Source organism: Genypterus blacodes, unplaced genomic scaffold (genome assembly GCF_046128005.1).
Source record: "Genypterus blacodes isolate CSIRO-AG114 ecotype Tasmania unplaced genomic scaffold, CSIRO-AGI_Gbla_v1 ptg000107l_1, whole genome shotgun sequence".
NCBI lineage: Eukaryota > Metazoa > Chordata > Actinopteri > Ophidiiformes > Ophidiidae > Genypterus > Genypterus blacodes.
The window spans coordinates 1,119,160-1,145,961 of NW_027466911.1; the positions used below are offsets into that span (position 1 = coordinate 1,119,160).

A 26,802-nucleotide genomic window follows, 5' to 3' on the forward strand; every position below is an offset into this window, starting at 1 on the left:
ATCTTGGTACAAGGTTTCTCATGATGTTTCCCCCTCATAATGGTCCAGTATCAAACGTTACACACCGGATAACTGTCACAGCCTCTGGTGCTTGGACCTCAGTGACTGTGAAGATTCTGGGAAGTGACTTCCTGCAACAAATCTTCCTTTCTGCAAACCAGTCTAGGACCATCCACTTGCCATTGTCTGTGGGAATGACCAGCGTTCGCTCCTCTCACCTTCTCAGTGTAGAGTCTGCACAGCCTATTTCAGCCCTGGCCTCGTTCTGCACCCTGAATGGCTGTGACCATAGCCGTCTTCACAATGTGTCCTCCTGGGGGACCCTCTACTATCCCATTACTCCTGACTTTCCAGACCAGACTTCCATTAGCCAAATGGTGATTTCCAGCTCAGACCATGAAACATCAGTGCGTGTCCTCCTGTCGGGGGATGTGGTCTATGAAGGCAATTTGTACTCAAAGGGCAGCATCCTGAATTTGCATCTTGGAGCACTAGAAAGCATTTACCTCCAGGCCAACACCAGCCTCTCAGGCTCGGAAATACACTCCGAAGAGGATATATGTGTTGTGGTTGGTTTTACCTGCTCCAAATCAACCACTGGGAATTGCTCCTATGGATTTGCAGACCTTAAACCAGTCTCTCAATGGGGTATTGAGTATGTTATCCCACCCTTGGTAAACACAGGAGTGAGTTCCAGTTTATTGTTGGCAATGGCTACTACAAACTCCATGCTGAGTGTCAGCATCGGCTCAAGCAGAAAGAATGTGCCTGTTGTTGGTGGTGTTATAAAGGTCATTCCAGTTGTGAACACAGATAAGATCCACATAACAAGTGACAATCCTCTTCAACTTGTGTACTTTAGACATGAAGATGGAGGACGTTGCTCCGTTCTTGTAGCGCTGCTCTCTGTCTATGATGTGTGTCAGGCATCGCCCGTGTTTGATTCAGCTGAAGGAAACAATCAATTTGAGCATGGCACACACACAGATGACTTGAGGGCTGGTGGCTCCCAAGGGCCCAATAGCACACGGCTACCTGATGATGCGGATGTGGGACACTACCTGAGCACTTTAAACAGACAATTGTATACAGTGGTGTGTAAGAAAAGTACGTGTTAAAGCCTTCTGACTAGATTGGCAGAGAGCTATTTGCCCATATTTTGAGCTTGTTTTGACATTTTCCTTCTGCCATGTAAAAGCATGCAATTGCTCATACTTAACCCCTCTGCTCTTCCTTCTCAGATGAAACCTCTTGTGAAGACTTGCGCTGTGGTCACAATAAGAATTGCATTATGGAAAAAGGAAAGCCACTTTGCTCTATGAAAATGAAAATTTGCTCAGAATGGGGTGATTCTTACTACCGCACCTTTGACGGAAGAGCCTTTGCCCTACAAGGAGACTGTAACTACACCATAGTTCAGACCACCTGTGGAAGTTCAAATGCTTCTGTTCCACTACAGATCAATATAGTCAGAACTTATTTAAAAAGTGTTACTGTGTCTGTGATCCACACAGTGGAGATCAGAATCCACGGCTTCAGTATCTCCATGGTTAAAGCAGACTATAATCACGTCAGGGTAAGTTCAGTGCGTTTATTAAATTTAAGTATTTCTTTTCACTTCTCCTACATTTAAATTTCACTTACAATATTGATTGCTGATTCATACTTGCAGATTGATGGAAGACAGAGAAATCTGCCTCTGACTTTGGCGAATGGATCCCTGAACCTGTATCCCAGTGGGTCTGGTGTTGTTTTAGATGCCACCTTTGGCCTGATTTTGCAATATGACTGGAACCATCACCTACAAGTTGGAGTTGGCCCAGAATTGTATGGATCTTTGTGTGGTTTGTGTGGAAATACCAATCACACCTCCTCAGATGCATTCACTGTAGCTTACACAGCCCCATCGATGGTGGAGGGTAATGGTGACCTATGCACTATAAGCCAAATCAAATCTCCTGGCGTTAATGTGAACTCCGCTGAGACTGGTTGCTCTCTGCTGCAGAGAAGTGATGGGCCTTTTGCAGAGTGTTATCTGCTTATTGATCCTGAGCCATATGTCCATAGCTGTGTGAGCAACCTGTGTGTCAGTGGTGCTGCCTCTTGTATGTGCAGGGTGTTGACAGTCTATGCCAACATGTGCCAGAGGCTCGGCGGCAGGGTTGTATATTGGAGAAACAAAGCCAAGTGCCGTGAGTTTTAAATTGTTTTACTTGAAAATTATGCAGTGTTTGTTTAAAAACAAAAGGCTAAAGAGCATGTTTGTCTTTTTACAGCTATGGCGTGCCCTATGAACAGCCACTATGAGGCCTGTGGTTCTGCCTGCCCTGCTACCTGCGCTTACCCTGATGCCCAGCTTAACTGCTCTCTGCCCTGTGTGGAATCTTGTCAGTGTAACAGAGGATACCTGCTTAGTGCTGGAAAGTGTGTGCCACATAGTAAGTGTGGTTGCATGCACAAAGGTTCTTACCATCTTCCCAAAGAGAACTTTTGGATTGACGAGCAGTGCCAGGAACAATGCGTCTGCCAGCCTGCCGCCAAGAAGGTGATGTGCACTCGGTCTCATTGCCAGGCAGGGGAACTGTGCAAGGTTCGAAATGGAGTTGTGGGCTGTAGTCTTGATGAGCCAGGCATGTGCATAGCCAAAGGAAATCCTCATTACACCACCTTTGATGACCACAACTTTGATTTTCTTGGCAACTGTACCTATCTATTCACTGCTTATTGTCCCACCTGGGGCGGCCTGGAGGACTTCAGTGTTGAGGTGCAGAACCAGAGAAAGGATGCTACTAATGTTTCCATTCGACGTGTTAAAGTGACCGTCTCCGGTTATATCATTGAGATGTCACAAAACAAAAACATGGTTATGGTGAGTTCACTCATTTGCTACAGTATATCTACACAGGCTAATGTTGTTTCCACATAAATATTCTCTTGTTTTAGGTAAACGGCCTACTTCTAAGACTTCCATCTGTGTTAAGCCAAGGCAAAGTGAATCTCTACATGACTGGTCTCTCAAAGTCTTTAGAAACAGACTTTGGTGTTGTTGTTATGTACAACTCGGATGTCCTGACTGTCCAAATGCCCCGAGTCTACGCTGATACTCTCTGTGGCTTGTGCGGGAACTTTAATGGCGATCCAGAAGATGACCTGATAACCGAGGACGCGTCTGATGTCTCATCTGCAGTCACGCGTTGGCGAACCAGCAGTGCACAGGGATGTGTAGACGTACCATTGGATCGCAGTGAGAGGCTTTCACAAGACACGATGGCTCTGTATCAGGGAAAAGACTTCTGTGGGAGGTTATTGGATATGGAGGGAGCATTCCAGAGCTGCCACAAAACGGTTGCTCCGCAAGTGTTCTTTGATAACTGCGTTTATGACCTCTCAGACAGTCATGGTAACCAAACGACTCTGTGTCAGATTCTGTCCAGTTATGTTGCTATATGCCAAGAAATGGGCACTATAGTGGAGGAATGGAGAGACTCCAATTTCTGTAGTAAGTGATTGTGACATTTCTTTTATTATTGGTGTGTGTGCATATAAAACTTTACTTTACCTCCCTCTGCTTTCTTAGGTCTCTCCTGCCCGCCTCACAGTGAATACAGCCTGTGCAGAAAACCCACATCTGTCTGTGCAGCAAGCCCTGTAAAAGAGAAATGCAAAGAGGGTTGTTTCTGTATTCCAGGTTTTTTCCAAAGTGGTGGGGAATGTGTAGCAGACTCTGACTGCGGGTGCATGCACAGCGGCGTTTACCACGAAATCCAAGAGAGCTTTTACCCTGATGAACACTGTAAACTGCACTGCGTCTGTGTCGGCCACGGTCAAGTGCAGTGCACCAACCACACATGCCCAGATGGCACGAAATGTGCTGTACAAGATGGCCACCGGGCGTGCCGTGTATTACAATCTGTCAAGTGCATGGTCACGGGTGGCAGACATATCAGGAGATATGATGGACATAACTTTGATTTCAATATGGGAAGCTGCCTGTATGTTCTCTCCCAGGCTTGTGAAGGGAGGCAGTCTGACCCAGTTATTCTTATTCAGCAAGGCCGCCTGTACTTGAGGGCCCATGGAGTGAACATGACATTGGAGGGGTCAAATATGGGAAAAGTAAAGGTAAACATAGTCAAACTGAGACAAATACTTCTGTGTGCCGTGACTGTGTCTAACCCTTTGCTTTATTTTTCAGATTGAAGATGTTTTGTGGCGTCTTCCTGCCCACCTTGAACATGTAGCAATACTGCATTCTGGCACATTGACTCGCATGGTTTTTGTGGACAGTGGGATTGTTGTCACTTACGGAGGGCCTGACCTAATACAAATAGTTCTTCCAGCCTCTTATGGAAAGATGTGTGGGTTGTGTGGAAACATTGATGCCATTAATGCAGTTGACACACACAGTATAACTGGCAACCTTACAAGTGATGACTCCATCTTTGGTGCCTCCTGGGCTCTTTTGCCATCTGGAAGCAACTGCTCTGAAGCATGCAGTGATCTCTGTTCAGCCTGCAACACCACCACAGTTGCTGAATTTGCATCCGATAACTTCTGTGGCATTCTGTCTTCTCCAGCAAGTTCTTTTAGTAGTTGCCACTCCACTGTGGACCCAGAGCCTTTCTTTCAGAATTGTGTGAATGACATGTGTATGTCAAATGGGACTGTTGCATTGTTTTGCAACGGGTTGAGATACTATGCGTTTGCATGCCAAGAGGCGGGAGCTGAAGTGAAACCATGGAGAGAGGAGGGGTGTTGTGAGTAATATCACTGCATTGACGCACACAGGGAAGTGGTTTGATTTAAGTCTGCCATGATGGGTTAATGCACGTAAATCATGGAGGTCTTCACGTTTGCCTGATGTAGCAAACTTTTTTTAAATAAATCTGACAAGTACTAAGCAGTGAAACTGTCAAGCTCATGTGAGTAACTGGAGTCCACTTCTTTCTCCCCCACAGCACTTGTATGCCCTCAGAACTCCCACTATAATATCTGTGCTGGTGCCTGCCCTGAGCCCTGTGGTATTCCAAACAATACACTGTGTCCATGGCCCTGTTCTGAGGAATGCCAGTGTGATTTTGGATATGTGTGGAGTGGAAATGGCTGCATCAAAGCTGAGCAATGTGGTTGCTTTCACCACGGGCAATACCACGAAGTGAGTGATTACACACTATGTACCTTGTGCCAGCTAGTGCGAACATTCTCCCCACCCTACTGCAACGTTGTTGTTGTTGTATTTGGATTGCTTAAGGTGTATTTTTGTTCTGACACATTTACAACAGATTCCACTGCAGGTGCAGTTATAAATACGATGCCAAGCTAATTCATGCCTTAGTTGTACCACACGCTTACTGACATGATTCACTAATGGCTGGTCTGAAAATACATAAGTCTATAAGATAAGTTCCTCAGCTGTAAATGGGGCTTGATTAATCCCAAAATCTCACACCTTTGTATTATCCGGAGTTGTCAGTTGAATGTTTGTTTGGTGTTTCAAGACGCAGTTGGGCAACACACCAACAGTGACTCATTGTTCTCTGCAGGTTGGGGAGACATTCTGGACAGAGGGCTGCTCTGAGAGGTGTAACTGCTCTGCCCCTGCCATGGTGCTCTGTGAATCTGTGACTTGCCCTGAGGGAGAGAGCTGCACCCTGAACAACACCTGGGGCTGTGAAGGGAAAGGTAGGCTGGGCTGGTTCTGCCGGGTTAGTTGACATTCGTCACAGGGTGAAGCCTTCTTCCACCAGTTGCACCACGCAAAAGACAGTGATCACATGCTTACAAATATTACATGTTGTTTGTTTTGAATTCTGACCTGTTTTTCAATCCTATGATTCATACGACCAGATTGTGATTCAGATTTTGCCGTCTGAGGTGAAAAGGTTAACTGCTTAGCCTTTTTGTAGTCCTTTGCATACTTGAACATAATCTTTAAACCTGCCTTGGGGTTTTAGCATGACTGCACTGCCTGTCAATCATGAGAAATAATGTGCCTCTATAATTTGGAGTCATTTGTCTTTATAAACACTGACAGTCTTAATAAAATATACAGTATACTATGGGTTTCAGAGACGAGTCGAAACCAACAACAGTGTGGGCGGTAGTAAACTGAATTTTGTCCCTCACCACTGCAGTAACTGGTAAAACATTGGTGCTTGTATATATTTGTCCTGACAATTAATGCTAATAAAAACACATTACATACTACAAAAATGTCCTTTTAACCGTACTGTGCATGCCTCCACCAAAGCTGCACAAACGGCTATGTTTCCCTTTATTTTCTAGGCAATGAGTTGAAACTCTGTTTGAATGGAGAAACTTGTGAGGCCCTGTTGGAACCTCAGCAAACCCAGTGTTGGGTACTGGAAGGTGGCCACTTCTACACGTTTGATGGAGAGATGTTTGAATTCCAAGGAAATTGCACGTACACCCTGGTCGAACTGTTGAATGGCACCCGTGTGGAGGATGCCTTTTGGGTCAGGGTGCAGAATGACAGGACCCCCAACCAAGCTGCTTCTCTTAAAGCTATTCATGTCAAAGTAGCCGACGACCATATTGCCATCTACAGAGGGGAAAAGGGCTATGCATGGGTAGGTTTGAATTTGGAGATGCAAACTATTGCACAACTCTAGCTTTATTGATATGAATATACCTTATTGCACATCAATCTGCATAATATTTTTAGAGTTGCTTGTAAATATTTTTATGAGCTCTTTACTCAGACGGCTACATTGATGATTTACTTTTTTCCGGATAATTACATGATGGTTTCAATCCTCTAAATTTAGCAACTATTTCCTTGCTCTCCACAGGTAAATGGCCGTAAATTGCTTCTTCCTATAACATTACACTCTAGACTGGTGAAGATTCATCAGAGTGGTGTGTTTGTTGTTGTTGATACCCATCTGGGCATCCAAGTTAAGTATGACTGCGTCCACATTGCTGCCATCTTCTTTGCTAATGAAAAAGAGGTCCATGGCATGTGTGGAAACAACAATGGCATCCAAGAAGACGACCTCAGGACCCCACACGGTGAAGATGTGAATGCTACCACCTTCGGATGGAGCTGGAGAGTTCCTGGTCAGGATGCCCATTGTACAGCCGATTGTGGAGAGGGATGTTCCAGCTGCTCTGGTGAACGGCTCAAACTGAAGAATTTACCCACTCATTGGATCTCCTTACATGAGTATTTGTGGTCACAGGAAAACCCTTTTTATCTCTGCCGTGAAGTGGTTAACAACACCAAAATCTCCTCAGTGCTTAACATCTTTGACCTGTGCTCCAGTCCTGACACCCAGAAGGCCCTGTGCATGATCATTGAGGCCTACGCTGCTGCCTGCCAAAAGGCCCACATCCAGACAGGAGAGTGGAGAAACGCCACCTTCTGTCGTAAGTAAATTTGTGAACATTTCATGTATTACCCGCTTGGTTAAAATTCCTTTTACTTAATTGGTTACAGGTGCTATGCTTTTTGTTTAATTTGTAGATACATTTTCACACATGACTTCACTTTTAAAGCTCCTAAATATAGCACATTAATAAAGCACATTAATTAGTCTCTCATTTGGTCTTATTATATGTAACGGCACAACAGCTGCTTCTGTTAAAGTGATATGTTCTGTATCTGGAAAAATGTGTGGGTGTTTTTTCCATTCCTGCTTATGGTTGATCGTTCTCCTCCTCTCCCCAATTAGCAATGTCCTGCCCACCTAATAGCTATTATGAGTCCTGTGGCACAGCCTGCCCTGCCACCTGTGAGATCCCGTACAGTTCAAGTCCCTGTCCCTTGGCCTGTGTGGAAACCTGCCAGTGCGACCCAGGGTTTGTCCTGGACGGCGATCTCTGCGTCCCCTTCTCCCGGTGCGGCTGCGTTCACAATGGTGACCGTTACCACAGCAACCAGCTCTTCTGGGCTGATGAGGAATGCACCAAACAGTGCGTTTGTGACCCTCACACCCACCAGATCCAGTGCCAGTTGGCGTCCTGTGGCCCTGATGAGTACTGTGGTCTTCATGATGGAGTCAGGACCTGCTTGCCACACCCCTGGCATACTTGCATGTATACCAGAGGTCACATAATCACCCTTGACCAGCATGATTATAGTTTGCGGGGCACCTGTCAGTACCAGTTACTGGGTATTTGTGGACAGAGAGAAGGCCTTGCTGGCATTGAGGTTCATGTACAGACCGATGGACATCTCGAGTCTGCATTTCATGTGCTGGTCAATGTGGATGGTGCGCGTGTGAGGTTGAACAGCAAAAATCCTTGGAGTGTAGAGGTGAGTGCTCATATCCTAATTTCTTTATCAAAATATTATAATATAACTAGAAATGCTGAAGAAATGTCTGAGAGATTGAAGTGTTAAGTACTGAAAAATGTCTTAATCTTTTCTGTAGCTGAAGGAATGAATGAAGTTACAAGCAGTTTGAGTGACTGAGCGAATGCTCAGATCTGTTAAAGCTGCAGTTTGCCTAATTGGCTGCACCTGCTGTTTATAAGAGACACAGTATTGAGTCAGTCTGAAGGCAGAAGATGCTTGAAAACCACATGTAGAACAACTGGCTCTCACGCAAAAACTGCTATCTGAAAACGGGTTGGACTGTGAGAACCAGGAGAACTTCCTAAAAGTAGGGATGTGTCATGGTCCAAAAAGGCTAGAAGATAGAGAAGAACCAGTGAGATGTAAAATATGGAGCAAAAACTACACTACAGAATTAATGGCTGAAATCTAAAGGCCTGGAAAAATGCTTGAATGGTTTCTCTGCATGGAAGTAAGATTTTTTTCTTAATTGAATTAATTATTTTAATGGATTATCCGCTGAAAAATGCTCAATATTTTAAAATATATGACAGATTGAATATGACTATATACTGAATATTCTAAACAATTTGATTTTTGAATTGACTGTATGCAGAACTGGTTTGCCAAAAATGTGGAAAAAACAGTACACTGTGATAATTACATATGAAGCATTAACTCTGTTCTGTGCAGTTGACTTGGAAATGTACTGTTCAACATAATTTTGGCTCCCCCTACAGGTCAATGGGATCCAGAGGAACATGCCTCATCTGATCAGCCCTGCTGCATTTGTTTCCTCCTTGGGGCTGCATACTTACATTTACACTGATCTAGGCCTTATGTTTACCCTCAGCATACAGGGCAGAATCACCATTAGTCTTTCCAAAAGATATGCTAATGCTACGTGTGGCCTCTGTGGTAACTTTAACTCCGACCCTGCTGATGAGCTCATAGCCACTGGCACGCAGGAGCATCTTGGGCCTGAGGAATTCGGTAAAGCTTGGAGAAGTGGGCAGAATCCTTGGTGTTTGGAGGGCTGTCTTGGAGGAACCTGTCCAAAATGTTCACCAGAGCATGTGGCCCGCTACTCAGACCCAGGGGCTTGTGGGATAATTCTGGAGCTTAATGGACCATTCAGACATTGCCATGGCAAAGTGGACCCCTACAGCTTTTATAAGCACTGTGTCAGTGACCTGTGTCTTCACGAAGGTCTTCAGCCTGCCCTGTGTCTCTCCCTCTCAGACTACACTGCTGTCTGCCTTTTCCACAAGGCTGCTGTTGATATGTGGAGGACATCTGGATTCTGCTGTGAGTGATGCATTTACAGCGCTTTTAATGAAAGAGAATTAACATCCTCCATAATTGCAGATGGGATGTTTGGGGTTCAGAGTCATTGATCACTAAATGACATGGGTTTATAGATGCAAGTACAAAACCTTTTATGTTTGATTATCAGATAACTGATCATGACAATTACATTTACTTGCATACAAGTCTGATAAATGCCACACTTTACAGATTTATGTCTAGTAAGTTTACCCCAATATCTATGGCAAAATGAGAAATATATGATAACATTTTACAGTAGATCTTTGCTTAGAAGCCTTCTGTATGGAGGTCACAGCGTCCAAGCTGTTGTTGGGCCACTAGATGGTACTAATGCATCACTGATCAACCCTGAAGTGCCCAATGCCTGAAGTGATGTCTCTTTGTCCCTCTACAGACCAGTCATGTCCCTCCAGCAGCAGTTACAGCATGAGTTCTGCTCCTATTCATCTGTGCCTCGGCTGGAAAAATAACACGGTAGAAATGCTTCATAACACAGGGGAGAACTGCATCTGTAATGCAGGCTTGGTTCGCAGTGGCAGCCTGTGTGTCCGTCCAGAAAACTGTGGCTGCTTCCACCATGGGGAATACCTCAAGGCAGCACAGGAGGTGTCTACTTGTGAGCAAAGCTGTTTATGCCATGCAGGGGGACACATGACTTGTCGTAATATCTCCTGTGGGAAGGATGAGGAATGTAAGCTTATTAAGGGTATTCACGGTTGTCACCCCAAACCCAAAGTGGCACAGTGTTCTGTTGACGGACCCCAGTTCACCACTTTTGATGGACACACTTTGGAATTTTATGGTTCATGCAATTACACCCTGGCACAGACATGCACCCTTACAAATCTGGATGTGGAGCCTTTGATAATAACTGCACAGAGCAACCTGAGTGGGAGCAAGCATATAAACCTGCAAATCTATAAAATGAATTTGGAGATATCATCTGAATTTCCTGGAGAGGTTAAGGTAACTAATGTTATTTTACAATCTGACATTCCTCTGCATCATTGTGTATATGTCCTAGATTTGTTAAAGCATGGTATTCACATCGCTCTATATTTTGAACTCTTTTTAGATAAATGGAGTTCAAGAGAACCTGCCATTCTCCCAGAACAATGTCACCATACGTCAGCAAAATGGATTGATAACCATCAAGGCCCCACAATCAGTCGAACTTATTTCAGACCTACACCACCACATCATGGTCAAGATCCCTGACATTTACCACAACAGCACTTGTGGCTTTTGTGGGAACTACAATGGCAATCCGTCTGATGACCTCCAGTTGCCTAATGGCACTGTGATCACTGATCCTCATGTCTTTGGGCCATCACAGAAGCGGTTTGACAGATCGTCTTGCAGTGACATGTGTGACGCGACCTACCAACGCTGCCGGTCTGCTATGCCTGTGTACACCTCTGAAATCTACTGTGGCCTTCTCACCCAGCCTTCGGGGCCATTCTCCTCTTGTCACCTTTTGGTCTCCACACAGAAATACTATTCACTATGCATGACATACCTGTGTATGACAGAGGGACTAAGTCAGGCCCTGTGTAATGCACTGCAGGCTTATGAGGCAGCATGTAAGGAGGCAGGAGTAAAGGTTGAGCCTTGGAGGAATACTACAGGCTGCGGTGAGACGAACGGCTTAATAACGCAGAGGCTGCATTTAATGACCGTATGACTGAAATGAAAAACTTCACTTGACTTTTTAAATTATTTTGATGTCTTATTTTGCAGTTTACCAGTGTCCTCAATTCAGTCACCACAGCCAGTGTGCCAATGTGTGCTCCTCATTGTGCCCTGAGGTCAACCAGGCAGTGCAGTGCCCAGAGGCCTGTGAGGAAGGCTGCCAGTGTGACGCTGGGCACATCTATAATGGAAATGCCTGTGTGCCAACAGGGGATTGTGGCTGTGCACAGGATGGGAGGATATTTAAGGTCATGGAATTGGAACAGTTTTTGTACAATCAAATCAGTTGATTACAATAACTACTCATGCAAACTTACTTCAATTTAATGCACTTGTTTGCAATAGTATGTGAGGATTCCTTTTAAAATGTTAACTTTGTAATTAACCAATGAGGATTATTGATTGATTCATGACCTTATTTTTATTCCCATTTTCAGGTCTCTGAGAGCAAACTTTTACAAAACTGTAACATTAACTGCACCTGTGGCCCTCCCCTTGTCTGCAAACCGCACTTTTGCTCTGCACAGCACAAATGTGTAGTTTTAGATGGAATTATGGCCTGCCGCAAGGAAGGTAAATGCGTCATCAGCATGTTAACTGAGAATTATACATTTATGTAGATAATTGCTTACCTTCTCTCTGAATAGAGGAAATCCCAGATCCGTGTGAGGGGAAATGTGATGAATCTGAAAAATGTTCGCTGAGCAATGGCTTACCCATCTGTGAAAGTCATCGGGGTGTTTGCTGGGTGTGGGCAGATCAGCACTACCATACCTTTGACGGGATTGACTATGACTTGAAAGGCACCTGTACATATCTGCTTGCCGGCAGTCGTGGGGCAGCTTGTGGCTTGACACCGTTCAGTGTGTCGAAAATGGGTGACTACTCTGCCAGTACAGGGGTCCCCTCCACCCAGGTCGTCACCGTGCAAACATATGGGTTCATCCTCAAGCTGGGAAGGGAGAAAGGAAGAATACAAGTACGTAGTAAATGTTTACTGAATTAGAAATCTTGAGTTTTGTTTTTCCATTGATGCATCTTCTTTTCATTTCCAGGTAAATGGTAAAGTCAATTATATTCCTGTTCGGCTGTTGCGGGGAAAGATCCAGGTTTCCTACGTGGGCGGCAATGCTCTGCTGAAAACTGACTTTGGAATGCAGGTTGAATTTGATTGGAGCTCTTCTGTCTCCGTGACTGTGGCCCCACAATATAAGAGCGAAGTCTATGGGCTGTGTGGAAACTTCAATGGTGATCCTCTTGATGAGTATGCAATGAGAATACCTGGCTCTCCTCCATTTAAGACTATGGTGGAGCTCGCAAGGGCATTACGGCTCTTTGATGGCAACCATAACTGTTGCACTGATTGCAAGCAGACTGGGGAAGAAGTGACCCTGGATGCGGGTTCCGTTTCTGGAGTCGTCTCCAGTTACAGGGAAAGATGTGCAGTACTCACGGATCAGCAGGGTCCTTTTGCACAATGCCACAGTAAAGTTAATGCAGATTCCTTTTATCGGAGTTGTGTAGCTGACCTCAAGCAGTGTGGGGGGTCAAAAGATGCTGTCGACCAGGCCTTGAAGTCATTCTCGATGGTTTGTGAACAATTCAGTGATGGCGACAGTGGAGTGACAGTTGGTAAGTGTGATGAGTGCAATGTAATACAATAGTGAAAAAACACAACGGCATTCAAATAAATGTCGCACTTGTATTTATTTGAAATTATTCCAGATGTGCCCTGTCCACCAAACAGCCACTACAAAACCTGCGGCTCACGCTGTCCTCCATCATGTGAGTTTAATGCTACCTTCTGTACTAAAGACTGTGTTCAAGGCTGTTTCTGCGACGCTGGCTTTATCAAGAGTGCAGAGGGATGCGTGCTTCCGCATCAGTGTGGCTGCAGGGACTCCACAGACAAATACCACAGCCTCAAATCAACATTCTGGTCCCCTGACAATTGTGGTCAGCTGTGCGTCTGTGGACCAGCGGCTGGAGTGCTCCACTGTATCCCAGACAAATGCCCCAGAGGAATGGTTTGCAAGCAGATGCAGGAATTAAATACTTGCCAGCCTGAAACCCCCCAAAATTGCACTATAGTCACAGGGCTGCATTTTACTACCTTTGATGGACGTAGTTTTGAGTTTAGAGACACTTGTTCATATCCACTGGTTCAAACTACCTCCAACGTAACAGAACTTGCACCATTCAATATCACCATCCTGGATGCAATGTGCCACAAAAGGATTTTTAGCGGCTTTACAGTCAAGCTCTCAGTTTATGGTTTGGACATGGCAGTGAGCAAAGATGACCCGGGAAAGATTGTGGTGAGTGTTTTTTTTAACAGGTGTTTTTTTACATTCAGTTTCATAATTATAATGTAACCTAGCAACATTCTTTATCATTCTCAGGTGGATGGGCTGCATAAACCTCTTCCATACTCTCACCAAATGGGGCATGTTAAAGCTTACCGCACACCTTCATCTCTTGCTATTCACGTTGATATGGGATTGCAGCTGATCCTCTATAAAATGGGCACTGTGATGATTATCCTCCCCAGTGTTTATTCATCTTCTGTCTCTGGTCTTTGTGGGAATGCCAACACTGACCCTCATGATGACTTAATGATGCCCAGCGGAGAACATGCCCAGAACACACAGGAGTTTGCCCACAGCTGGAGATCTGGAGGTTCAGAAGCCTGTCGGTCCATCTGCTCCACCAGACTGAAGCACTGCCCTGTGGAGGAACAGAAGCTATTTAAAGGCTATGATTTTTGTGGGGTGCTTTTGAATGAGCTGGGGCCGTTTGGAGAATGTGCTTTAGTGCTGAGTCCCAAAATGTACTTCCAGCGTTGTGTAGCAGATTCTTGCTCTCATGGGGGGCACTTCTCAGCCCTCTGCAACTCTATTGCATCTTACGCTGCAGCCTGCCAAGCAGCTCGTCTGCCCATCAGACAGTGGAGGAGTGACGTTTTCTGTAGTGAGTAAAATATTTAAAATCTTTAAAATTGAATGTGGCATACCTGACTTCTTGAAGATGTTTTAGCCTTTCATGCAGGCTTTCGAGAAGTCTCGAAACTTTGCTCAAATCAGTTAGGCTTGTATGTTTACATGTATTTGCTCTTTAACTCCATTTGGTTATTTATCATATGATATGATGTTTTAAAGTTTTCTGAATCAGAAACTTCTGCCCACCAAAATCTTCAGTGGTCAAAAATACATTTCAATGTAGTCATTTGGCAGAGGTAAAGAAGAGTTGTTTTTAAAATGGGTGCTTAAGTGCAAGAGGTTGCAAAGGCTCAATTCTGAGTGTGCAGGTAGTATCAGTTGGGTTTCTGTGCTTCAGGCATAACTGGACCCAAGTTTCAGATTTGTGATTTCCTTATTTCTTTGTATTGATTATGATAATTGTATGAGATGAATGATCAGGTGTCTGTGCATAAAAAAACATCTTGCATGTGGAGAGTAAAAAAACTGTTTACTATCTTTCACTTAGGTATGTCCTGTCCTCAGAATGGTCACTATGAGTTGTGTGGACCACAGTGCCCTGTGGTGTGTCCTGGATTGTCCTCCCCAGAAAACTGCAGTGGAGGTTGTGAGGAGGGTTGCCAGTGTGACCCTGGCTACGTCCTGAGTGATGACCAGTGTGTCCTGCCTTTGGATTGTGGCTGCTTGCATGACGGACAGTATTACCCCGCTGGATACTTCTTCTCCCAGGGCAAATGTCTGAAGTGTAATTGTGAAAGAGGACACGTGACCTGCCATCCTGCACCCTGCACCCCCCCAGAAAGCTGCACAATGAAGGATGGCCTTGCCCACTGTAAACCTGTGGAGCATGGGGTGTGCCAAGTCATGGCAGGCTTTGGCTACATCACCTTTGATGGTTTGACTCTGCCTCACCAAGGAGCTTGTACTTATGTAGTATCAGACTTTTCCTCTAAAACCACGACTGGCTACACTCTGCTGCTTAGTTTTAAGGAGGACCGGGACAAAAATGTTTTCAAAATCAGAAGACTGGTTTTTCTTTGGTTTTCATTGGAAATGGCCATTGACCCTGAGAAACTCTGGAACATACAAGTAAGTTATGTATGTTTTTATGCGTTAAGATTGCATAGAATTCATGAAGCTAACATCTACCTGGTCTCTTGTTTCAGGTCAACAAGGAGGAACATAGTGTACCTTTTGACAATGGCGCAGTTAAAGCATACCAAGTTGGCAGTGGCTTGGCAATCACAACAGTATCTGGGGTAAAAATTGAGTTGTCCTTCACCCAGCACCTCAGGTTATCAGTACCACAGGGATATGATGGAACAGCTTCAGGCCTCTGCGGGAACTTCAACGGAGACAAAGCAGATGACTTGGCATTGAGAAACAACAGTCGTGCCAGAAACATCGCAGAGTTCCTGCACAGTTGGGCAATGGTTGACACTGAACTGCATTGCAATATTCACATGCTCTCCCACAAGACTCACTGCAATGTGTCGCATGAGGCCGCGATCGCCTGCGATGACTTGTTTAAGACTGTTGAATTTAGCCATTGTCGCAGAAGTGGGGTGGAGTTCAATGTTTACAGAGAGATGTGTATCGGATCATTTTGTGCAGGGGCGGGGCACATGGTGGCAACATGTCTATCACTGGAAGCATATGCTGCAGCCTGCCAGGAAAAGGGATTGTCTGTAGGTCCATGGAGGAAGAATACTCTTTGCTGTAAGGCAATCATTTTAGTCACAATTTCCATGAAGCTATTTATGACCCATCTTAAGTAATTTGTATATACACCAGCTCTCCAGTGTCCTGACCGCAGCAGCCCAAGTGAGTGTGTCGAGCCCAGTTCCAATTCCTGCCCAGCTCTGCTCCAGCCTGGTTCTTCAGCAACTGGCTGTTCAGAGGGCTGCCAGTGCCAGAATGGGAATGTGTTTGACGAGGGCAAGTGTGTACCTTACAGTCGGTGTGGGTGTATTCTACGTGACAAATACATCAAGGTAAACGTACAGGCTTCATGTGGCAACATGTAAAGCAGTTTCTTTTATTTTACACGGTTAGTACATGGTATCAACCTGAAGGCTCCTATAAAGGTTTTCAAGCAGCCCCTGACTGACTGACTGATCATTTTGCCCACCCTTAGATGGATGACCAGCTCTACACTGAGGATTGTAAAGAAAGATGCTGGTGCCACCCTTTAGGTGGTGCACTGTGTGAAGTGACGGCCTGCATCCCTGGGCAGCATTGTGCAATGAGGAATGGTACCTTGGGCTGTCATGTGTCTAGAGTGTGTGAGCTCCGAGGAGGCCTCCAGGTTTCTGCCCTTGGTGGGCAGCAACTGAGTTTAACACCTGAGTTACCTTACAGACTTGTGTCCCTCTGTGATGAGACTGATGACGAGTGGTTCAGCTTGATCTCCTACCATGGACCATGTAATGACACTTCTTCCAGGGTTGTTACTTTGTTTCATGTCCTCCTACAGGGATCATCAGTTACTGTCCAAGAAGGCACTGTTAAGGTAACATTCAACTAAGGATTCTGAAAGATACAAACTGCTGTTTTTGTAAAAAGTAACTTACTGTTGCGACCAACAGGTGAATGGACAATTTGTGTCCCTTCCTTACATCCTGCAATCAGGGGTGTCCCTGTCTTCTGGTGTGACCCAGGACAAGTCAGAAGTCATTGTGATCTTGAGGAGGGACGCTGGCATGGAGTCAGAGCTTGAGATGGAGATTGGTGTTACCACGGTGACAGTCAAGATTCCTCCCTGGTACTCGGGCAAATTGTGTGGTCTGTGTGGAAACTACAATGACCCCTTACACATGTCTGTGGAATCTTGGATTCTTTCAGATTTTCCTGTCTGGTAAGTGAATCTGTTAACATCACATCCTTCCTGAGAAGAACATTTTATATTGTTCACTTCACATCTTAAAGCATCAAGTCAGTGCCTGTTTTGTTCTGTTTTTCTTCCAACAGCTTTCAGCAACGATGATGGCTGAATATTCCATTTTGATAATAAGAAGTGTGGATGTATAATTGTATTAAAAGAAATACATTGCTAAACCACCTCAGGACAGGATGTTCCCTTACAACATACATGTAGCAGCTTGATGGATAGCCATAGCTTGACCAATGTTGGGAGTGTCCCAACAAAAAAGGTGTCTCCCTTAACTAAACCAGCTTTAATTTTACCTAGCCTAGAGTGATTTTGACTGTGTTCTTAGCTAGTCCTCATGCTGAAAATATCAAAACATAGTTGTGTGTGCCAAGTTATACATACATGAAGAACTAACAGAAGCCACCTGTTTTACAAACTGCTGCCACTCCATTTAATTAAGATTTAATCCATTTGTCCATTAGTCATCCACCCTTTTTGCACGCATTACAAGAGTTGTCTTTGTTTAAAAGCCTGAGTGGATATGTGTATAACCAAAACTTAACATCTCTATGGAGGTCATAATGTGTAATGGTGTAAAATGTATACATCTAGTACATTAAGTGCATATATTTCCTTGCCATCTACAGAACTGAGCCCTGTTATGAAAACAAACATAGATAAGTTGTAGAATTGGTCTTTATCACATCTTTGCCTTGCCCAGTAAAAAAAGTTATTTGGTTACACCAGAATATACAATACACCCAAATGTGGGTGAAAACGCCTTCAAGATTGACCCATATCTCCCCGGTATACCACATACAAGGACATTGGAATTCCTGCTGATTAAAATTTAAGAATTTGCTTTGTGGTGTGTAAACATTCAGACTTCATAACTGTTGATACACAATCAAAATACCCATAGTTAAAACAGTTCCCTGTGTGTATTACAAGGGTACCATACACACAGTATGCAACAAGAGGAGATGTTTGATTGGAGGGAAAATTAAATGGCACAAATCCAAATATTTGCCTAATGCTAATTCTACTAAATTCATACAGAAACACATCCGTCACCAGATACCTGGAAATAAATGTCGGACTACAATTTATTTGTACATGGGTGTGTTAGATATAAGTCAGTCATGCACATCACCCCTATTGTCAACATGCTTCAATTTAATGCCAGGTTCAGCCCTAATTTGTTTTAGAGGAAGGGCTTTTTTTCCCCTTACAATATAAAGACATGCAGAACCAAAAGGATTTCATCACACCAAATGCTTCATACCCGGTAAGTACTCCTCACTCTTGAACCAATTTTACTGAGGTATTTCAGATTTTTTTTTTGTTTAGAACTCAAATACCTTAACGATTAATGAGTGATACAAATTGTCACTAAAATAATTTGGTGATCAGGATTGATATTTATCCCTCTCTCTCTTTATCCCTCTTTTTGTCTCTTTAGCCATGGGGCTGTGGTACCTGCTTTGTGTTTTGACAGCTTTACTCTCCTGTAAGTGTTTATTTGTGATACTTCATGATATATTGTGAACGACATTGTAGTATTTTGACTTCTCACACCACTCAAACCTTGTGTAATCCTGCTGCTTAGTTTTGGTATATTTGAGGTATTTTAAACCGAACCAACAAATAGGAAATAAGTGTTAAACCTGACCAAGATGCCTAATTCCTCAACATGATGTAGCCAGGAGGGCACTTGATTTAAAGCAATTTTGCATTGTCAACTTCATCACATGAGAACATTGTTGTGCAACCATCATGGACAAATAGAAAAGTGCAGCACAAGTTTAACATCAACATTTGAATTTGCTTCTGTTCAGTATACCATTAACCCCAAGCTGCAATTTATTTTGAACTATTTCACTGAATGGGCGAAAAAGTGTAATCTAAAAGCTCAGGCCCTGACTGGGCCCAGAAAATCACCACAAAGGCAGATATTGATAATATTTCCATTATGCAATTATATAGTCTGCACAAGTCACTTATTAAGTGCTGCCGTGGAGCAGTCAACTGAGTTTTCTTCAGTCTAAAACTCCCTCCCTCTGCTTATCAGAGAAAAAAGTAATCCATCTATTATTGACCTTTCTTTCTAACTCTGAAATTATGGTTTTTTTCTTTTTCTTCCAGGCCCATCTAGTGCTGACTGGACAGGGAAGGAGTTTGCCCTTTCTTTCATACAAAATTATGTTAGAAACTATGATACTCCTCGCTTCCAGCTATTCATCCGAGCCCTCCAGACTGATGCTAAAGTAACAGTGGAAGTGCCTCCCTTAAACTTCAAGCAGGAGAAAACTCTGAAGGCTGGGGAAAAAGTCACCATCACTCTCCCCAATGCCGTTGAGCTATACGACAGCCAGAAGTCTCCCAATACTGTGCGCATTGAGGCCTCAGCCCATGTGGCTGTCACCTCGTACAACTACAAGCTGTATACAGGAGACATCTCTGTCATATATCCTACAAGTGAATGGGGCACAGAGTACTTTATCTTTACACCTGCTGGAACTCCTGGTGGCACCTTTAAAGAGTTCTCTGTTACAAATGGAAAAAAGGCAAACAAAGTGGAAATTTTTCCACTTGGTGAAATCAAGTTCCAGAATCGAATCTATCCAAAGGGCAGCAAAATGGTAATTGATCTTCAGCCCTATGAGAGTGTTCAGCTCCAGAGCAAGTCTGACCTCACTGGCACAAGAGTTTCCTCCCAGCATCCAGTTGCTGTTTTCACAGGCCACAGTTGCACCTGGCGCTTCTCTAAATGTAACCATGTGTATGAACAGTTACTGCCAGTAAGCAGATGGGGTACCAACTTCATTGTGCCCTCCTTGTTCTTTCAAAAGAAATATGACAGCGTCTACATTCAGGCCTCTCAAGCCACCCAGATCACAGTCCATAATGGAAAGCAAAATAAAGATTATAGTTTGACTGGAGGACAAGTAATCATGGTCAAATCCCAGCATCCTGCAACACTCTTTATTCAGGCTGATCATGGCATCCAAGTCCTCATGCTCTTCAATGGTGTTACACGGAACTGGTTCCTTTTCTATGACCCTTTCTTGATGACTATCCTACCCACTGACCGCTTCTGCTCCTCTTACGCCTTAGAGGCTCTGGATGGCTTTGAAAGCTGGGCCTTGGTTGTGGCTAAAACCAAGCAATTGGCAGAATTGAAATTTGATACAAATCTGCCCCGCAATGTCCAATGGAAAAATGTTGAAGGGACAGATTTCTCCTGGACTCAGATGACCTACAGACCTAGCCAGGCTGGATACACCATTTCCAGCTCTGGTTCCCAATTAGCTGTTTATACAATGGGAGTCACCCAGATGAATGGCTATGGTGCCCCAGGGCAATGTATACAGCCAGGTATGGAGCACATAGCTGATTAAGAGATACATTTATCAAAATTATAAATGTAAGATTACATAATTAGAATAACTGTACATGAAATATTTGTTGCTGTGAGCACCGATTGTATAATGTTGATGTTCTAGGGGTTGAGTCCTTGTCCTGCAGCATTGTCAAATGCAGTGCTAATGAAGTCTGTGAGATGAATGGTGGCTATCCCTCCTGTGTATCCAAGCCAGTGACAACCAAACCTGGTATCTGCTGGGCCATGGGAGACCCTCACTACCAAACCTTTGATGGGCGACGCTTTGACTTCATGGGTACCTGCACATACGTCATTGCTAAGAACTGTGCAGCAGATGATAATCTCCAAGCGTTTGAGATCCTTGCCCAAAATGAGAACAGAGGAAGCCTCCGTGTATCATATGTGGGCCTGGTCATAGTGAAAGTGCATGGCTTCACCATCACAGTAATTCGCTCGCAGACAGGTTTTGTGAGGGTAAGCCTTTTCAATTTCTGTTGTAAAAACACATATATATTTTGTGTGTGTGTGTGTGTGTGTGCGCGCGCGCTTTACCTGTCTATCTATAAATGTTTATTTTGTGGGGTTGTTTGAGGAAGTATTTTTTAACTAAATTAATAAAACCTTAAAGATCATTATTACAGCAGTGTACCTGTATTCTCTTTTGCTTTCTTCCTCACAGATTGATGACAATTTGTGGAGTTTGCCAGTAACCTTGAACAATGGCAAACTGACACTGTCTCAGAGCGGTCGCTCCGTGGTCATTGACACAGACTTTGGGCTGACAGTTCGTTATGACTGGCAACACTCTCTGGTGGTCACTCTGAGCAGCCGATATGCTGGTAAGACATGCGGTCTCTGTGGCAATTTCAATGGTGATTCTAAAGATGACTTCACGACACCGTCTGGCTCCCAGGCTGCTGGAGCTGTGGCCTTTGGGGGCAGCTGGAAAGTGCCGGGTCTGGTCAAAGATGCTCGGTGTAGTGACCAGTGTGTGGGTGGGTGTGAGCGTTGTGAACACAGCCTGATGAAGAAGTGGGAAGGTGACTTATTCTGTGGTCTCATCACACTTGTGGTTAATGGGCCATTCAGCAAATGTCACGCCTCTATTGATCCTAATGTATACCTGGAGAACTGTAAATATGATGTGTGCATGGGAGGTGGCCTTCAACACTTCCTTTGCAGAGCGTTGGAGTCTTACGCTGAAGCCTGCCAAAGAGCTGGCATCCAGGTTGATGTTTGGAGGAAGCTTGCAAGATGTCGTAAGTGTTCCCAACATATGAGCTGATACTGCAAGCAATGAATTACATTTTTATTGTTTATTTTTGCTGACATTTATCCAACTTATTCTCTCTCTCAAGCTGCTAAATGTCCAGCCAACAGTCACTATGAGCTGTGCGGCAATGCCTGTCCTGCCACTTGTTCTGATCCCAAAGCACTATCCAAATGCAAACTGCCCTGTGTGGAAACCTGCACCTGTAACGCAGGCTTTGCTCTGAGTGGAGGTCGGTGTGTGCCAGTTGCTAAGTGTGGTTGTACCTATGAGGGTCGATACATCCCTGCTGGACAAATCTTCTGGCCTGACAAGGACTGTCGACGACAGTGTCGCTGTGATGCTGGAAGTAGACATGTGGAGTGCCAGAATAAAGGCTGTGGGGCAAAGCAGCAGTGCCAGGTGGTTGATGGAATTAGAAAGTGCCATCCACTCTCCTACAGCACTTGTCAGGCAACAGGTGACCCTCATTACAGGACTTTTGACAACAAGAAGTTTGACTTCCAGGGGACATGTGTGTACCAACTGGTTGCACTGTGCTCGAGGGACCCAGAGTTGGTGTCTTTTGAGGTGCTGGTGCAAAATGATTACCGGGGAAACAAAGCAGTGTCCTACACTAAGTTGGTGGAGATCAAGGTCTACTCTCTCAGCATTGTCATTACAAGGACACACAAAGGCCGAATTTTGGTAAGAGCTGTTGTACAAAAGGAACTGTATAAAAGCACATTGTAATTATGATTATACTTTGCTGTGAGCCATGCTTTTTACGCTGTATCTCAAACTTTAAAAGCCATGGATTTTCATCTTCCAGGTGGATGGTGAGCTGGTGGACCTCCCTGTCAACCTGGGTGAAGGAGAGGTGTCTGTGTATAAGAGTGGCTGGTATGCGGAAGTCAGAACAAAGTTTGGCCTGAGAGTCAAGTTTAACTGGGAGAATGCTGTGTTTGTGACACTGCCTAGTACCTATATGGGAGCCGTTTGTGGCCTCTGTGGCAACTACAATGGGAAGGCCACGGACGATCTGATCCCTAAGAATGGCGGCAACTCTGTCTCACCGGCAAAGTTTGGTGCCAGCTGGCGAGTCGCTGAGATCCCAGGCTGTGTTGAAGGCTGTAAAGGGGTGTGTCCTGATTGTGACTACAACCAGAAGATCAAATATGAGACAGACCAGTTTTGTGGGATCTTGAAGAACACCAAAGGGCCATTTCGGGATTGTCATGCTAAGGTGGACCCAGCTGATTTCTTTGAAGATTGTGTTTATGATGTGTGTCTGTATAAGGGCAGGAAGGATGTGCTCTGTCAGGCCATCGCATCGTACACAGCTGCCTGCCAGGCTGCAGGGGCCGAGGTGTACAAATGGAGAACTACTCAATTCTGTGGTAAGAACTGCATGAATTGCAATAAACATTAATTGCATAGAAACAAGGTCTGACTGACTAAATATGACATTACAGAGCTAACATGCTTTAATCAAAGTTAAAAACTTTTTTTTAACTGTTCTGTGTCTCTCCTTTCAATATATATCTAAAATATAATCGTGCCTCCCTTCCAATGTCTACAGCTGTGAAATGTAAAGCCCACAGCCACTACGAGGTGTGTGCCACTGCTTGTCCTGCCACTTGCCACAGTCTAGCCCCACCTCAAGATTGTGATAGCCATTGTGAAGAGGGCTGTGCCTGTGATGAGGGATACATCCTCAGTGGAGATCGCTGTGTCTCCTTTGCACAGTGTGGGTGCCTCTACAATGACCGCTACTACCAAATCGGCCAAGTGTTCTATCCCAATGGGAAATGTCAGGAAGAGTGCAAGTGCAACCAGGGTGGAGAGGTAATGGATGTGAAAAAGGTCAATGGAATACTGATTGATGAAAACATTTGAAATAACAAGAAACATTTCACTGTTCTTCTTTCATTAGGTTGTGTGTAAGAAGTTCTCATGTGGCCCTCATGAGAAGTGTAAGATAGAGAATGGCATCCAAAAGTGCCACCCTGTTGGTAAGGGTGTTTGTCATGCCTCTGGTGACCCCCATTACTCCACTTTTGATGGCCGAAGATATGATTTCCAGGGCACCTGTACCTACACACTCTCCAAAACCTGTGGGCTGGAAGACACCCACCTGGAGGCCTTCTCTGTTCAGGTGGAGAATGTGAAGTGGAACCGGATGATGAACAACAAAGTGGTGTCTGTTACTAAGCTGGTTGCTGTGCAGGTCTTCGGATTCACACTCATCATGAGGAACAACATGTTTGGAGTCCTGGTGAGCAAAGACACTGTTTGAACCAAGCTCCATATTTGCAATACAGTGAAATCAGTTTAGAGAGCTTGACAAACACTTTATATCTTCAATAAGTGTAAAACAATGTTCAATTCTTTTTTTTTAGGTTAACGGAGTGTTTAACTTCCTTCCGCTTAACCTTAATGATGGTGCAGTGCAAGTCTATCAGGAGGGCAACCACTATGTCGTCTCAACAAATTTCGGGCTTCGTGTGACTTATGATCTGGTTTACCACGTTACAGTGACAGTACCTGGTAATTACCGTGAAAAGGTCTGTGGCCTATGTGGCAATTTCAATGGTAACCCCAAGGACGACTTCCAGGATCCTCATCATAAAGTTACCCAAAATGTGAATGCATTTGGGAAATCATGGAAGGTCACCATTGCCAATGTTGTGTGTGAAGATGGCTGTGAAGGGAACAACTGTCCCAACTGTGAAGCAGCACAGAAGACTTTGTTTTCCAAGCCCACTTACTGCGGCATTGCTACAGTACCCAATGGTCCTTTTGCAGTATGCCATAGCAAACTGGACCCAAAGCCATACTTTAATGACTGTGTGTTTGATGTGTGTGCCTCCAATGGCGATGGAAAGGTCCTTTGTGACAGCATGGCAGCCTATGCCTTCAACTGTCACATGGCAGGAGTAGACGTCAAAAACTGGAGGACGGCTTCGTTTTGTCGTAAGTGACAGTTTCTCTTGTCTGACCTATTAGCATAGCTGTTAGATGCCACTGTTAGCATGTTCTTTTGCAATAAGCATGTTTTTCCTCTCATGTCCTTTTTCTCTATCGTGATTTCCACAGCCATGAAATGCCCGGCCCATAGTCACTATGAGGTGTGCGCAGATCCCTGCTCTGCAGCCTGCGAAGGCCTCACAGAGATTATTGAATGCTCCACCAGTTGCACAGAAGGCTGTGAATGTGATGATGGCTTCTTATTCAATGGACAGATATGTGTTGAGGAAACTCAGTGTGGTTGTTATGATAACGGGAGGTCTTACAAGGTACAAATTAGCTTATATATCCCAACATCAAATGAAACCAATATTTCCATTTATCATACTGCAAATAATATCCCAATGATGGTGCATTCTTGCACTACTGTAGTACTAATTCCTTGAATGTTTTTTATAGAGCTTTTAAAAAACAAAGCAATGCAAGGCAATTACTCTTGGCAAAATAATGCTGACAGTGATATAAAGTTGACTTTGCCTTTTTTACATTTGGTGGACATGAGCCAGTTAGAGCTGAAAGGTTTGATGAAAATTTCCCCTGGAATGTATTCAGGATATTGTGTAAATTTGGTTTCTTGACAAGGTAGAATAAGCATAAAATAATCTGTAGCTCTTGCTGAATATTGATTTCCCCTGTATAGAATTTTTTTTCTATGTTTCTAGCCTGGTGAAGTGGTGTATGATGATGACTGTAACAACAAGTGCACCTGTAACCCAGAGAAAGGCCTAGTCTGCAAAAGTCACTCCTGCCCCCCAAACACCAAATGCATGGTCAGGAAAGGAATCAAAGCATGTTACACTACAGGTAAAACAGATACATTATCAATTGATAAATGAATAAACTGTCTCAAGAAGATGCTGAACTGCAATTATCCTATTTTGTCCCTGTGTTTACCCTGGTCAGATCCCTGTAAGGATGCCAAGTGTCGTGTCAAGGAGAAGTGTAAAGTTGAGAATGGCGAGGCTGTTTGTGTTCCTCTGTACACGGGCACCTGTTGGGCCTGGGGTGACCCCCACTTCCACACATTTGATGGATACAACTTTGACTTCCAGGGAACCTGCAAGTATGTCATTTCTAAGACCTGTGGGAATGTGGATGGCCTTATTCCATTCACAATCACAGAGAGGAATGATAACCGCGGGAATGCAGCAGTTTCTTATGTCAGGGATGTCGATGTGTCAGTTTACGGGTTCACCATCACCATAAGCAAAAACCAAGTTGGTCGAGTCAAGGTAAGAGTGAAATATCCCGTCTGACAACGTCAGCTGTGTTTGATCCATAGTGTTTCATACATGTACTGTACACATATGCATAGTATATATTGTCCTGATTTACTTACCTCAGGTGAATGGGGAGATGCTGAATCTACCTGTGCATCTAGGTGAGGGTGAAGTGTCAGTGGTACAACGTGGTCACAGTGCGGTGGTAGTGACAAACTTTGGCCTCGTTGTCTCTTATGACTGGAATTGGTATCTGATCATCAAGCTGCCCAGCAGTTACTTTGGCAGCGTCTGTGGTCTGTGTGGAAACTTTAATGGAAACAGAGGTGATGAACGCCAGAACCCAGCTGGGCAAGCTGTCACATCAGTGATCGAATGGTGCAAGAGTTGGCAAACACCTGACCAGGACAAGGACCATCCATGCTGGGACACATGTGAGAAAAACTGTCCTACCTGTGATGATGACCACCGTAAGCTCTATCAGACTGAGGCCTCCTGTGGCGCCCTCACAGCCAAAACCAACAATGTGTTCAAGCAATGTATAGACAAACTGGATCCCCAGGCCTTCATGAACAGCTGTGTGTACGACACGTGTTTGAATAAAGGAGATAAGAAGATGGTGTGCCAGGCATTGGCCTCCTACAGTGAGCAGTGTCTCGAGTTGGGAATAATAATCAAAAACTGGAGGAAAAAGTTTGGATGCCGTAAGTATGTCATCACAACTCATTTGTTTTGCCAAAGATTTCAA

The 26,802-nt window shown here is 44.3% G+C and overlaps 1 protein-coding gene across 1 annotated transcript in view; it reads left to right on the plus strand.

Moving 5' to 3' along the window:
* The first annotated feature begins 1,324 nt into the window (after positions 1–1,324).
* Positions 1,325–26,802, plus strand: part of LOC143008764 (IgGFc-binding protein-like) — a 30,790-nt gene continuing 5,312 nt past the window's right edge. The window contains exons 1-39 of the mRNA XM_076160657.1: positions 1,325–1,400; positions 1,515–1,576; positions 1,673–2,192; positions 2,277–2,869; positions 2,944–3,499; positions 3,578–4,122; positions 4,196–4,757; positions 4,959–5,155; positions 5,544–5,682; positions 6,286–6,590; positions 6,813–7,389; positions 7,695–8,278; positions 9,040–9,607; positions 10,023–10,594; positions 10,704–11,262; positions 11,369–11,568; positions 11,758–11,893; positions 11,968–12,299; positions 12,376–12,952; positions 13,046–13,638; positions 13,723–14,290; positions 14,807–15,387; positions 15,465–16,017; positions 16,093–16,292; positions 16,436–16,810; positions 16,887–17,155; positions 18,622–18,680; positions 19,316–20,548; positions 20,677–21,029; positions 21,235–21,814; positions 21,914–22,512; positions 22,637–23,204; positions 23,387–23,652; positions 23,741–24,082; positions 24,207–24,780; positions 24,904–25,103; positions 25,497–25,638; positions 25,738–26,066; positions 26,179–26,758. Of these exons, the coding sequence (XP_076016772.1) occupies positions 1,325–1,400; positions 1,515–1,576; positions 1,673–2,192; positions 2,277–2,869; positions 2,944–3,499; positions 3,578–4,122; positions 4,196–4,757; positions 4,959–5,155; positions 5,544–5,682; positions 6,286–6,590; positions 6,813–7,389; positions 7,695–8,278; positions 9,040–9,607; positions 10,023–10,594; positions 10,704–11,262; positions 11,369–11,568; positions 11,758–11,893; positions 11,968–12,299; positions 12,376–12,952; positions 13,046–13,638; positions 13,723–14,290; positions 14,807–15,387; positions 15,465–16,017; positions 16,093–16,292; positions 16,436–16,810; positions 16,887–17,155; positions 18,622–18,680; positions 19,316–20,548; positions 20,677–21,029; positions 21,235–21,814; positions 21,914–22,512; positions 22,637–23,204; positions 23,387–23,652; positions 23,741–24,082; positions 24,207–24,780; positions 24,904–25,103; positions 25,497–25,638; positions 25,738–26,066; positions 26,179–26,758 (16,624 nt within the window). The remainder of the gene's footprint in view (positions 1,401–1,514; positions 1,577–1,672; positions 2,193–2,276; positions 2,870–2,943; positions 3,500–3,577; positions 4,123–4,195; positions 4,758–4,958; positions 5,156–5,543; positions 5,683–6,285; positions 6,591–6,812; positions 7,390–7,694; positions 8,279–9,039; positions 9,608–10,022; positions 10,595–10,703; positions 11,263–11,368; positions 11,569–11,757; positions 11,894–11,967; positions 12,300–12,375; positions 12,953–13,045; positions 13,639–13,722; positions 14,291–14,806; positions 15,388–15,464; positions 16,018–16,092; positions 16,293–16,435; positions 16,811–16,886; positions 17,156–18,621; positions 18,681–19,315; positions 20,549–20,676; positions 21,030–21,234; positions 21,815–21,913; positions 22,513–22,636; positions 23,205–23,386; positions 23,653–23,740; positions 24,083–24,206; positions 24,781–24,903; positions 25,104–25,496; positions 25,639–25,737; positions 26,067–26,178; positions 26,759–26,802) is intronic.